Here is a 12621-nt window from a genome sequence, read left to right on the forward strand (position 1 = left end):
CCACCCTGCCCCTAAATGAAGGGCTTTTTGAAGAAATATCTGCCCTTGCTAATTCCACTTTTTCTTATTCCTTCTCGTTAGTGAGTAGCATCATACTTTCAAAACAAAGTTCTTCCAAAGAGCAGCTCGGTCAGGTAAATTCAGTCTTGCCTGCCTGCCCTGGAGTGATCTTTTGTAATGAGGGAAGAAAAAGAGAGGAGGAAGGGGGGGACATAGCCTACGCCACAGACACCCTGTATGGCCTTGAGCAAGTCGCTTAAATTCGGCATGCCCCCCATGCCAGCCTCTAAAATAAACTCCTTCCCACACCTCATATCTCCTGGGTTTGATGTTTTCTGCCAGAACAGGCGAAGCCAGGAGCCCATCCAGCATTCCCAGAGAGTAGTGTTCCCATGCCTTGATCCCCCCCTATGGAGCAGGAACTGTCCTGGTCTCAGGGCAGATGGCCACAGTGTCCCCAGGACAGCAAGGTGTGCAGTTTTCCCACCCCGGGACACCAACTTTTTCAACCTTTCCTGCCTCCCATCCTCCCTTGGTGCAGCTGGGAAACGAGGACCATTTTGGGGCTGCCAGCGTTGCCACATGTCCCACTGAGACCTCCCCACTCTTGCGTGAGCCCAAAACCCAGCTGCCTGCTTCCCACTAATGCTGACTCGCCCTTTCCCCCAGCCAGCGTGGGCATCCTGCTGAGTCAGGGTCAGGCTGGGCCACCCCAGATTTGCTGAGTAAAGGTTCAGAGGGGCTCTTTTGCTGAGTCAAGGTTTGGGGCTCTTTTGCTGAGTCACGGCGGAGCGGTGAGGCTGTGGACTGCGGGGGCGGATCCCAGAGTGCCGCCCTGAGATTGCAGCTGCTGCTCTTGGCCCCGGTCCCGCATCTCGGGACAATCGGAGAAATCTCCAGAAACAGCCCCAGCTGCTCACAGCCCGTTGGCTGCCCGGCACTGTGGAGGAGGGGGGAGGACACACGTCTCTCCCATAACCCAGGGGCAGGGAATCACACAGACATTGTTTGGAAACTTTGGGGTTGGGTCTCAGTTTCTCTGCAAAACTTGGTTTCCAGCTCCATCTCCTCCCCTCCCCTGAGAAAGGTCCTCCTTTTGTTGCATGAATGTGATTTTCGAATCCAGATTTTCAGTTTGTCCTGTCTCACAGCCAGGGCACACTTTGTTTTACACGGTTGTAGCACGGAAACAAAGGAGGCAGCACAGACTGAAATGGTTGTATGGATGGGGTTTTTTATTTGATAACTCCGCACTGCTCCCTTCCGCACCTCCCTTTTGCTCCCAAAGCAGAGCCCCAGCAGATCACGGGGTCTGTCCCCACCAGCACCAAAACTCTGAGAAGTGTGGTGGGCTCTATGTATTCGCCCCCAAAATTTCAACCCAGTGTACCCATAACCCAGAGACCTGCTTCAAACCTCAGGTCACTGCCTGACCCTGGGTCTCTGGTCACAAAGCAGACACCTGCCTTGCAGGGTGCTTGCTCTGTTCTCAGCCAGCCCAGAACTCTCCCCTTGCTCGTAGCCATGCACTGGAGATATATATATCTATACATCTATAAAAATATGTGCTGTAATCTGTGCTTCTTATTTTTGTCACGCTGGTACATTTATGCCCAAGAAATCTGCCTGCACCTCCCTCTCCCACCACGTTGGTCTCTGGGGTTCCCGTGTGTGGGGTTTGCCTGGCACAGCCATATATCCATCTACAGGTACCAGCAATGCCATTCTGGAGAACCCCTGCAGCGCCTGCGCTCCCCATGGTGATTTCCAGTGCATTTTGCCCCCAGCCTCCCTTCCTCCACCTGCATCTTTGATCTAGACTTGGACCGTTCAACGCTGACAGCAGCGAGCACAGTCCGTTCTGCCAGGGCTGGGCTGGGCCAGGCAATCTCCCTTTGATAAACACGAATTAACCCGTAACATATTCCCCCGTGCTCCAGCACCAACCCCCTTCTTCAACAAGTCATTTTAAGCAGTTATCGCAACTTCTTTATTGTGTTCTGCTTTTTTTTTTTTTTTTTCCCCTGCCATTACGCAGCAATTCCTGGTCACTGAGTCAGCTTTCCGGGTGCAGATCAGGCGGCTGGATTTTGCTGTGTCATGGTCTGAGGGAGTCCACCCATTAACCCCTCCGAGCCGGCCAAGGCTGCCTTTCACCGGGTAGTGCCTTCTCTGATGAGCAGAGCTGCTGCTCGCCGGGAGCCACCAGCCAGAGCCCAGCGTGGAACAGCACTTCCCACAGGGGTTCAGGAGAGCTGACTTGGCACTCTCTGACTGCCTCTGTAGCTAGGCATTTCTCACTACAAATCTATCAGCAGAACACAGTGTTAAGTCTATAAAGAGGACAAAATCCCCCAATTCTCTACCCCTGATGAAAACACCGACCCCTCAGTAACTTTCTGTTGTGGTTAACCCTTCATCCACACCATCTCTTGATTAAGCGTTTTCTCTGGGAGGCTTTTAAGCCCAGCAGGAACTATTAAAAACATCTTGCCTGAGGCTAATTGATTCATCTTTGCTAGAAATCTCCTGGGCACTTTCACTGGTGCCCATGGACATCACCCTCACAGCAAGTAGCTCTGGCACCATCCAGCCGCAGGAGATGGCAGGACTTCTGGCAGGCACGGTGGGAGACCACAAGTCTGACGTTTCGATGAGGTCCAAGAAAAATGTCCTAGTGACCTGGATGCAGCCTGGCCTCTGCTTTCCAGCAGCCCACTGTGCCCAGAGTGATTTGCTTTTGGGGGCCAATTTGTTCCTTCTGGTGAAAGCACACACCTCCTTCCTCGTGCATCACTCTCAAGTGTCGACTTCCCAAGTTCTCTTCTAGGAAGAGATGGTCCCTCACACATCTCTGCCAGCACACTGGCACACGCCGTGTCATTAACCTCCCTGCACCACACAGCAACAGCACAGCAGAAGCAATACAAGTCCTTGCTGCAGAGCATTGGATGGGGCCAGAAATGCTCCAGGCCAGCAAGTGCAAAGATGATGACACCTCACTTTCAGTTCTCCTTCCATCTTGCTGCAGGGCATTGGAGCCTTTCCGGAGCCTGATCTCACAGCTGCTCCATCCCAAGTAACCCTGATCAGCATAAACTGATTCTGTGACATGGTTTGCTTGCCTGCACCTGTGGAAAAGCTCACAGAGAGGTGAACTGCAGTAGGGACCTTATCTCTTGTGACCAGCCCAGGAGAAAGTCAAGCCCCAAGACCCAGAAGGAGGTACATTGGCTCCATGTCCTGGGGCAGCATGGTTATGAGCCCAGCCCTGTTCCTGGGAAGAAGTATCCTACCTGGAATGGCATCAACATGACTAGACAGCCTCTCTCTCTTTCCCCCAGTCTCACATCCACACCTACCACAACCCTGGACAAAAACGAAGTAGGAGAAGCTTTTGGATATGTCCATTAGAGCATCTCTTAGAAGATGGCAGGAAGGCAGGGGACAAAAGCACTGGCCTGAAAGCAACCAGAAAGTCTTTGGGGAGGAACTGGATATATTACCAGAGCTGCAGAACAGAGGTGAAAGGAGAGGCAGGGCTTGAGGGCTGGATTTTTTTCATATTATTAGTTTTTTTCATATTATTAATTTTCATATTTTCATCTATTTCCTACTTCCCTCCAGCAGAACTACAGGTTCAATCTGTGCTCGAGCTTCCCATGTCAGAATAGGACCCACTGAGAAGGACAGAAAATGTGAGCTTTAAGAAACAATGGCAGAGGGAAATGCTAATTTTGGGGCCATCCCTGTGGCAAAATGGCATCAATGTTTTCAGGAGGGACTGGCCGTACAGCCCTATGCTCCCATGGCACAGGAGCCCTCTCTCAGGGGACGTTTGGGGCTTTGTCACGCTTGCTTCAAAGACTCACACATCCCGAGGTATGTGTATTTTACCTTATAGAAAAACATAGCAAGGGGGTGAAAGCGGTACGTGACAGCTTGTGGTAGTGTGCACTGTTGCTTTAAAAGACAAAAGCAAGACAGGAAAAGTCTGGCTGAGTCAGGGTGGAAACGCTGAGTAATCCTTCCTGAGAGCTGCACCGCAGGCCAGATGTCTGCCCGAGTTGAAAAACAAGCAGGGAAGCATATTTCCTCCTGGAGAGCTTTCTAAGCTACGGCACCAAATCCAGCTGTGGCCAGGTGTAGGTGCAGTGATAGGGACACACACGAGGTGCGTGACTTGGACAACAGCACCCACCAGCAAAGCCACAGGGTGCACTCGGTGGAGGGGACAGAAGATGCCACAGTCCCTCTCCCCCCTCCCCAAGCTTTGTCTCTCTACCAATGACTGTGCAACAGCAGCCTTGGGCTTTCTCACACCCACAGCAGCAGGGGAATGGTGGCTTTAAGTGTCCTGTTCTTCGGGTTGAGCACAAAATGTGTGCTTTTCTAAGTACAGCAGGCCAGTGCATCGTCAGTCCTGGCTAGTCCTACTCCCAGCACAGCTACGGTTGGAAAAGAAGTGCTTCCAGATGAAGGCACTTCATCTGTTGGCTGCCTCATTAACCTCTTCACCAGACAAAACAGCAGAGCAGGCAGCTACTGGCAGAGGCACCTTGTCCAACTCTCTTTTCCCAAATCAGAGAAATTATTTGCCCTAGAAAGTCTCTGCAGACTTCCTCAGTTTCCCTCAAGTCTTGCACACCATCTTTTATGTCCACCAGCTACCCCAGCCTTCTGGGTGTCTAGGAGATGGAGTGCTATTCTCCTAAATTGCCCTGCGCACAACTGTGGTAACATCAGGGGCCAGCTGCCATGTAAATCAGATGGTATTTTTTCCACGTGCAAGACAGCATGGAAAGGATCTGGCTGTGCATCGGTGCTGGCACACCTGTGCTGCTCTGGGCGAAGTGACAGGGTTTATTCCCCAGTGCCCAGGCACTCTGCAAGGGCACTTTTGGAGCTTGCAGACCAGAGCTGGTGGATGTGTGTGCCACAGCATCCACCTGGGTGCCCACAGCTGGTACACACCCCAGTGTGCTTGCTGTGCTCCCTGTCGGGAAGTGGGCACGCTCCTAACCTGCAGTGCTGAGCTCTCCATCCCATGCCCCACAAGTACCATGTTACCCAAAAGACTCCTTGAAGATGTGCACAATCATGGGAGATAAGACATTTACACCTGAATCCTGTCAGAGCACAATGAGGGCGGGTGCTATTTTAGCTTCCCAGGCAGGGTGCAGCTGGGACACAGATTGGGGTGTAGGAAGAAGAGGCTGCCCACCCTGCCCCAGCTCTGTAAATCCATCCCTCCTTGTCCAACCCCAGCACAATGAGCATCTCTTCTAGCACCCGGGCTCTCCCTGCCACGGGCCCTGCGCTGAAAGGGTTACGGAGCCAGGCACCCTGAAAGGAGAAGTTGCTGGACATCCTCTTGTTTGTGCTTAGTTATCAAGAGGCATCAGGTGACTTCCTTCTGGTCCCTCGGGGCTGCAGGGGAGGAGAGGGTGACAGCCAGGCTGGGAAGGGAAGTGCAGTTGTGTTGCAAGAAGTTTGTACTCGCAACTGAGGTCAGCGGTTTGGCTGCTCACGTGGCCTGGCAATATAAAGCTGGATGCAGGATCCGGGCTTCCCAGCTCAGAGGCTTCGCTGTCCCGGGAGCAGCAGGGAAGGAGGAAAAGCACGAGCAAGAACAAGCAGCAGGGAAGCGGAGGAGTGAAACGCAGTGGAGAAACATGGAAACCTCCCAGACACACAGCTCCGAAAGGTAAGAGCGGGACAGGAACGAGAGGGAAATTTTTTGCCAGAAGAGTATTGTGTTTCTCCCCTTGCTTTTAGGCATGTTGCTCCTGTTTCTGCCCCGCAGGGAACGGCATGCTCCTGCTTTCACCTCTGGATGGAGTCTGTCAGTCTTCCTCGCTCGGGACAGCATTCGGGATGCTAGTGCTCCCTGGTTCCCATCCGTGGCTCTCGGGAATGCTCTGCTCCTTTTCCTGCCGTCCCAGGCTCCCCCTTTTTTTCCTAGAGATCTAAGATGCATTTTGCCAGAGGAGAGCGATAACACTGACATCTGTTTTTGCTGCTGTTCCCCAGCATGTCCAAGGACCTGTCAGAACTGCTGAAGGAAGCTACCAAGGAGGTGCACGAGCAGGCGGAGAACACGCCGTTCATGAAGAATTTCCAGAGGGGGCAGGTGTCACTCCACGAGTTTAAGGTACTTGGTAGCAGCATTGCTTGGGGATGGAATTTCCTAGCCAGGAAATACACAGATCAGACAGGCTGCATGGGGACTAAAGGGGGAAGAATGTGGACAGCACAAGGAGGGAGGTCACTTCCATTACAGCTGTGAGGTATAAACACCTCCCACGCAAAACACGCTCCTCAAACTCCAGCACCTTAAGATCCTACCAGCTCCCCTTGTAGAAGGCAGGGCAGGACTGTGCGTATCAGGAGGGAAATGTGAACAAGGATAAAAAGGTGAAGCTGAAACAGAATAAAAAGACAAAGAGGTTGATGGGATTAATGTAATTGTTTTTTTCATTCTTCATAAATGCCTGCATGTTAATTATTGGCAATGATAGTTAATGGAGGTATGGCTATGCAGATACACGAGTGGCTGAAATGCCAAAAAGCTGGAGAATACTAAGCTCACAACCCTCTAAGCAGCTACAGCTAGTAACAGTGATGGAATAGTGAGAAAATGAGGCTGTGGGATCATCTCTGGCAATGAACTCTGCAATGTTTCAGTTGTCACTTGGGGTATACCACAGCTGAGATTGTGAACAATAATAACTCAAAAGCAGACTGAGTTTGAGCAAGCCACGTCTGCCACTAACAGGTAGGAGCCTGTTGCTTAAGATAAAAGAGAAACATTTGCGGATACTAGTTTGCACCTAACCTGGCTAGATACGTGATTCCTGGGATCTGAGCCACATAACAAAGCCATGAGCAAAACCAGCACACACCTGGGCCAGAAATTCCTGGGAGGCTATAGGATGTGACGCATGGGCTTGCAAATAACAGCTACTGATCCAACCTGGGGCTTAATTACTTTGTTGTTGAATTGTTCCTTGGCAAATAAATCCACAAGAGTAGGAAAAAGACTACTTATTTCTGACAGGTGGTATTCAGGATACTTAGTCAAGCATAAATTTGATCTCAGGTGCTGACTTCCTGCTGTTAGTAATGTGGCACTGGTCAGGCAGTGAACTTTGAGACAGGCTGGGCAATAACGTAAAAAGTCCTTATAGATAAATAAGAAAAATAGAAGGTATTTACGTGCTGAACGAGATGTGGAGTGAGATGTGATGTCAATTTTTAAAAGTAACGACAGTTTTCAAAAGCCATGTTTCCCACTAACTCTCTAACCTGCCTCTGAAAACAACCAGTCAAGTTATATATTCTTAATTTGTTAGCCAATGTTCCTGTATCTTGTTTCTTTTCTGGTAAGCTGGATAACAGGTTATTGTTTAAAAAAAACCTCTATTTTTGTTTACTCTCTTGGCAAACCTATATATCTGCCCTGACACGTGATTCCCCAGAATCTGAATATTTGTTTCCAACAACCAAGCCACTGCCTGTGTGCTTATCAAAGTCCTATTTGCTGGCACAGTGGGGAAAAGTTGAAGCGGCAACTCTTTAACTGCCAAACTGATGGCTTTGTGGGAGAGTAAAGTGCTTTCCCTCCTGCCATCAGCCTGATTTCCCTCCCCCCCCCAAACCTGACTCACCCATACTACAATGCCTTCATGTAGGCTAAAGCCTTTGCTGCTGCTGAGGGATTCCGGTGTATTTAGCCTTTGCTGCTGCTGAGGGATTCCGGTGTAAGGAAGGGGTGGTGTAGGTGTAAATATGTATACAGCCTCTGAAAACAGCACGCCTGGGGAAGGGAAGAACACAGCTAGATTGTCTTACGCCACGTGGAAAAGCTGGCAGATAGAAGAAAGTATCACGTAAGCTGGGAAAAACAACAATAACAATGGTTTCAAAATAGAGAGGGGAACACACAGCCTCGCAGCGCTTCATCACAAAGGCATCTTTCAGAGGCAGGCTGTGCTTCCAGCCCCCTTTTATCTTGTCTCCTCGGGGAAACCAAGGAGGCAACCCCGCTCGCAAGTCTGAAAGAAACGAGTGGTGGTGCCTCAGCTCCCAGGATGGTGGGCTGCCAATATGATGAATATGTTGAAAAATAAACAGGGTGTGTCATCATCTCACAAGGCCCCACAAGGGGAAGCCACATCTTGAAGCATTCAGATTTGAACAATGCAGCAGAAAATATACCTTTGGGAATACCCTCGCTATTGACTGAGGGAATGAGGAGAATAGACCAGGCATGATTTAATAGGGCTCCATTACATCAATGGAGTTTCCATTACATCAAGCTGCAAGACCTTTAACTTGAAGGTGAAGGCAGTGGCTTTTAAGGGCAGGTAAGATCAGTATCTGTGGGAAAGGGCTTAGGTCTTACCTGATGCTGCCTCAAGCAGAAGGGGAAAGGCTAAATGGTGCCTCACCGCACCTTGCAAGTCTGTTTTCCACATGGGAAACCTGCAACATCACAGATGGGCATGACTCGTACTTGCTGTGTAGCCATGAGTAACTTCTGCATTAGTAGGATTTGCCCCTAAAACCTGAAGACGGGCAGATGCACCTGTAGCTCATCTTCTTCCCTCTCTTTCAGCTGGTTACGGCATCCTTGTACTTCATCTACTCTGCTCTGGAGGAAGAGATTGAACGTAACAAGAACAACCCAGTTTATGCCCCTGTGTATTTTCCGGCGGAGCTGCACCGGAAAGCTGCCCTGGAGGAAGACTTGCAGTACTTCTATGGCAGCAACTGGAGGGAAGAGATCCCGTGTCCTGAGGCTACTAAGAAATACGTTGAGAGGCTCCACTACGTAGGCAAGAACCACCCAGAGCTCCTGGTGGCCCATGCCTACACTCGGTATTTGGGAGACCTGTCTGGGGGCCAGGTGCTGAAGAAAATTGCCCAAAAGGCCCTCCAGCTTCCCAGCACGGGAGAAGGGCTGGCTTTCTTCACCTTCGATGGGGTCTCCAACGCCACCAAGTTCAAGCAGCTCTACCGTTCCCGCATGAATGCCCTTGAGATGGATCATGCCACTAAGAAAAGAGTCTTGGAGGAGGCCAAGAAAGCATTCCTGTTAAATATACAGGTGAGTAACAACCAGCCAACCCTGCCTGCCCACATCCTCTCTCAAACAACATAACAGCCACAGGGGAAAGGCAAAACCAGCATATCTGCTGTGGAGATTATGGGAAGTTGTGGATTGGGGCAAGCTAGTCAGAGTTGCATGGCTACATTTGTCCAGCCTAGTAAAAGGCTGGTCTCTGAAAAACTCTTCTCCTTCCCCTAGGGTTTGAATTCAGTCTCTTCTGAGTGCCATTATTCAGACATGAATGAGGGCTTATACTGGGAGTGGGGATCACCACCTATCTGTCCTACCTCTGTAGTACACCTCCACAGGCACCTTGCTTTCCTTCCCATTAAAACATGGGCAATAGCCTTCTCCTGAGCTGGAAGCTTCAGAGAGGACCTGTAAAGTGAGCAAGGAGTTTGAAAGACATGCTCCTGACATGGCAGATTATGTTCTGCGCAAAAAGTGCCAGGAAACTTGGACTTGTGTCTTCCTCTAGTTCCTAAAGTGCCTGGGGCAGGGGCAAGGGGTGCAGTGAAAGAAGAAGAGGAGGCCACATAATGAGACAATGTTCCCTGTTCTCAGGTGTTTGAGGCGCTGCAGGAGCTGGTGTCTAAGGGCCAGGAGAACGGTCACCCTGTGCAGCCAACGGGAGAGCTTCGCACAAGGAACACTAACAGATCATATGAGCATGGTAAGACACTTCTAAGAGCAGGTGTTTAACACCTTGTTGTTTTGTTCTCCTCCCTTCCTTGTTCTTGTTTGTCAAAGCCACTGAGAAATAAGCATGAGGTGCTTGCCCTGTCTCTTCTCCAGCCATCAGTAGGTAGTGCAAGGAGAGGCCCTGGTGTGCAAAGCTTATTCTAGATATGACCAAGGAGGGATAAGACATGAGGGCTCTCCAGAAACAGTGTCAATGAGGGAACTTTAGAAGAAGAGAGTTCCTTCTCCTTCTCTTAGCAAGTGTAAGGTTCATTCACCACGTGAGTTTCTACCACAGGGAAAACTGGCCTCAAGTTTGCAGAAGCAAAGGCTGCAATTTGGGGCCCAGCAAATCAGCCATGGCGCTGTGATGCGGACAGAAGATTTTTCCGGACCCACAGCCCTATCAAACAGCCTCTCCTATTGGACTAACTCTCCCTCTGGTTATTTTCCTGCCTTCCAGAAGTATTTACTAAAAACACTTCTGAAAGTGTGCTGAGCTTATAGTAAGCATTGCTCTGGATGGTGAAATGTAACCGGCTGGGACATGGGGAGGTATGGGCTGCCTAGCAGTTTTCCAAAACTGAAAAAGCTCCATCTACTGGCACGCTCCAACCCCGGACAGCTGCTGCAAGCAGAGGGATCCCTTCTCACGGAGTCAGGCTCCTAACTGAGTGAGGAGCAGGCTCAGATGTTTCTAGGAGAGTAATGAAGTATTCTGCTGTCTTCTGCACACATCAGGGGTTTGATGGAGCCGGGCAGTGCATTTATAAGCCTGTAAGGAGAGAAAGGGAGAGGGGTTGCAAGCCTTTGCGATTCCCAGGTCTGCTGCTTCCCTTCTTTGCCTACCCCAGGAGAGCAGAACCTGCTGCTGCTGCTGTTTCCCCCAGCCCAAATGAGCTCTGGGCTTCCTCCTTCTCCCCTTGACAACTCCAGCTGGGTCTCCTCCGGCACCAGGCAGAGCAAGCATAGCATACCTGCAGCTTCTTGCCCCAACCTCTTCTCATTCACCTGTTATTTTTCCCTTCCCTATTTGATCTAGGTCCAGCACATGGGAAAGAGAGTGAGAGGACACAGCGGAAACACACGGACATGATGCCCAGCACTCCCCTGGTGCGGTGGATCCTGGCGCTTGGCTTTCTAGCCACGACGGTTGCCATGGGCTTATTTGCCATGTGAAGGAGCAGGACCTTCACCTTCTCACCGTGCCTTCCCTCATCCTGAACTAATCCACCTCCCCCAGTCCTTGTGAGAGAAATTCCCTGTGACTGGGTACTGTGATCTCGGCTCTGCCACTAATATTAGGAGATTTTTCTCCCCAGAAATCAAAGAGTGCGCTGTAAGGGGGGTCAGGGAAAGTCCCTCCCGTGCTTGGTGTGAGCTCTTCTCAGAGACTAACTTTGTCACCAAAAACTAAGGGTAGAAAAGGCTAAAAACAATGGCCAAGAATTGTCATTGCTTTAGAGAGTGCCTGCAAAAATCCTCCAGAATCAGAAAGCCAGCTTTGACGTCTGTCTCTCCTCAGAAATATTGAGCTGTTTGCTCGATTTTTTTATACTGCTAGATAATACTGTGATCATTTTTCTGTGGAGCCACATGGCTCCTGTGCATTATAGACTGTTTTATATGACACTAGTAGGTCTTTGTTAATTCTTTTACCAATCATTTTTGTTTGTATTTTTTAAAAAAGCAGAAAAGGGTTGTTGAAGACACCGTGTCATTCTCTTGTCTGGTTATTAATTTATACACATAATAAACTTCAATGTAAAGTCTTCAGGCCTGGTGTTTCCTATTATTAAAGCCTTACCTGGGGAGAAAGGAGGTGTCTTTCTTCCTCCCCGTTTTATGTCTTTTGGAGCTGCTGCCCCCACAGACATGACAATAGACGAAAGTGGGAGCTACCATCAGAGCCAGACTCGGCTCCCACTCAGTGCTAACAATAACCTGGTACAAGCTGGGGCAGGTTTCTGCAGCTCCTACACGCTGGTCTCTATTTCTAGAAATGACATGAAATTCTGTGAGCTTACAAAGCTTTTTTTAAGGGGTGGAAACCGTACATAAGAGCTGATTGCTGTTCTATGAAACGTAAAAGGTGACAGGACCCTCAGCCAGTCTAAACCAAGGCCTTCCTGACCACTGCCAGCTAAGGGCTCCATTACCAGACTGCCTGTGTGAGAACGTCAGCATGAATCAGAAAAGCCAGTTATGTTTTCGCCACCCAGAAATGAAATGCACACTAAATGGAGCCATCAAGCATGCAACTGCATGCCTTCACCTGGGTAACAAACCAACCCAACCTCCTGCCAGGACTCAGCACCCACGTAGCGTTGCTAGAGACGTTCCAAACACACAGCGCTGCTGGAGCAGCCCAGGCACAAACCTTGCTTTCCTCCCCTTTTGCTGAGGCAGGTCTGGCTTTGTGGCCAGCCACTGTTATGGCTGCTTCAGAAGGTGGAGGACCTCATTGCCCTCTACAACTACCTGAAAGGAGGTTGTAGAGAGGTGGGGGTTGGCCTCTTCTCCCAAGTGACTAGGACCAGAGGAAACGGTCTGAAGTTGCGGCAGGGGAGGTTTAGATCAGATATTAGGAAGAATTACTTTGCTGAGAGAGTGGTCAGGCACTGGAACAGCCTGTCCAAGGAGGTCCAAGGAGGTGGTGGAGTCACCATCCCTGGAGGTATTTAAGAAACTTGTAGACGTGACGCTTGAGGGCATGCTCTAGTGCCTGAGATTGTTGGGGTTTATCCATTTGTTTGGTGTGTGTTGGGATTTTTTTTTTGCTGGGTTTTTGTCGGGGTTTTTTTGGTTTGGTTTTTTTTGATATG

At 50.0% G+C, this 12621-nt stretch overlaps 1 protein-coding gene across 1 annotated transcript; it reads left to right on the forward strand.

Annotated features, from left to right (window-relative positions):
- Positions 1-5549: 5549 nt before the first annotated feature.
- HMOX1 (heme oxygenase 1) lies at positions 5550-11572 on the forward strand. Its single transcript, XM_014964361.1, has 5 exons — positions 5550-5707; positions 6034-6154; positions 8621-9112; positions 9680-9788; positions 10839-11572. The coding sequence occupies exons 1-5, from the start codon at positions 5676-5678 to the stop codon at positions 10973-10975; spliced, it is 891 nt and encodes a 296-aa protein (XP_014819847.1). The 5' UTR covers positions 5550-5675; the 3' UTR covers positions 10976-11572.
- The last annotated feature ends 1049 nt before the right edge of the window (positions 11573-12621 follow it).

Source organism: Calidris pugnax, unplaced genomic scaffold (genome assembly GCF_001431845.1).
Source record: "Calidris pugnax isolate Ruff unplaced genomic scaffold, ASM143184v1 scaffold44, whole genome shotgun sequence".
Lineage (NCBI taxonomy): Eukaryota > Metazoa > Chordata > Aves > Charadriiformes > Scolopacidae > Calidris > Calidris pugnax.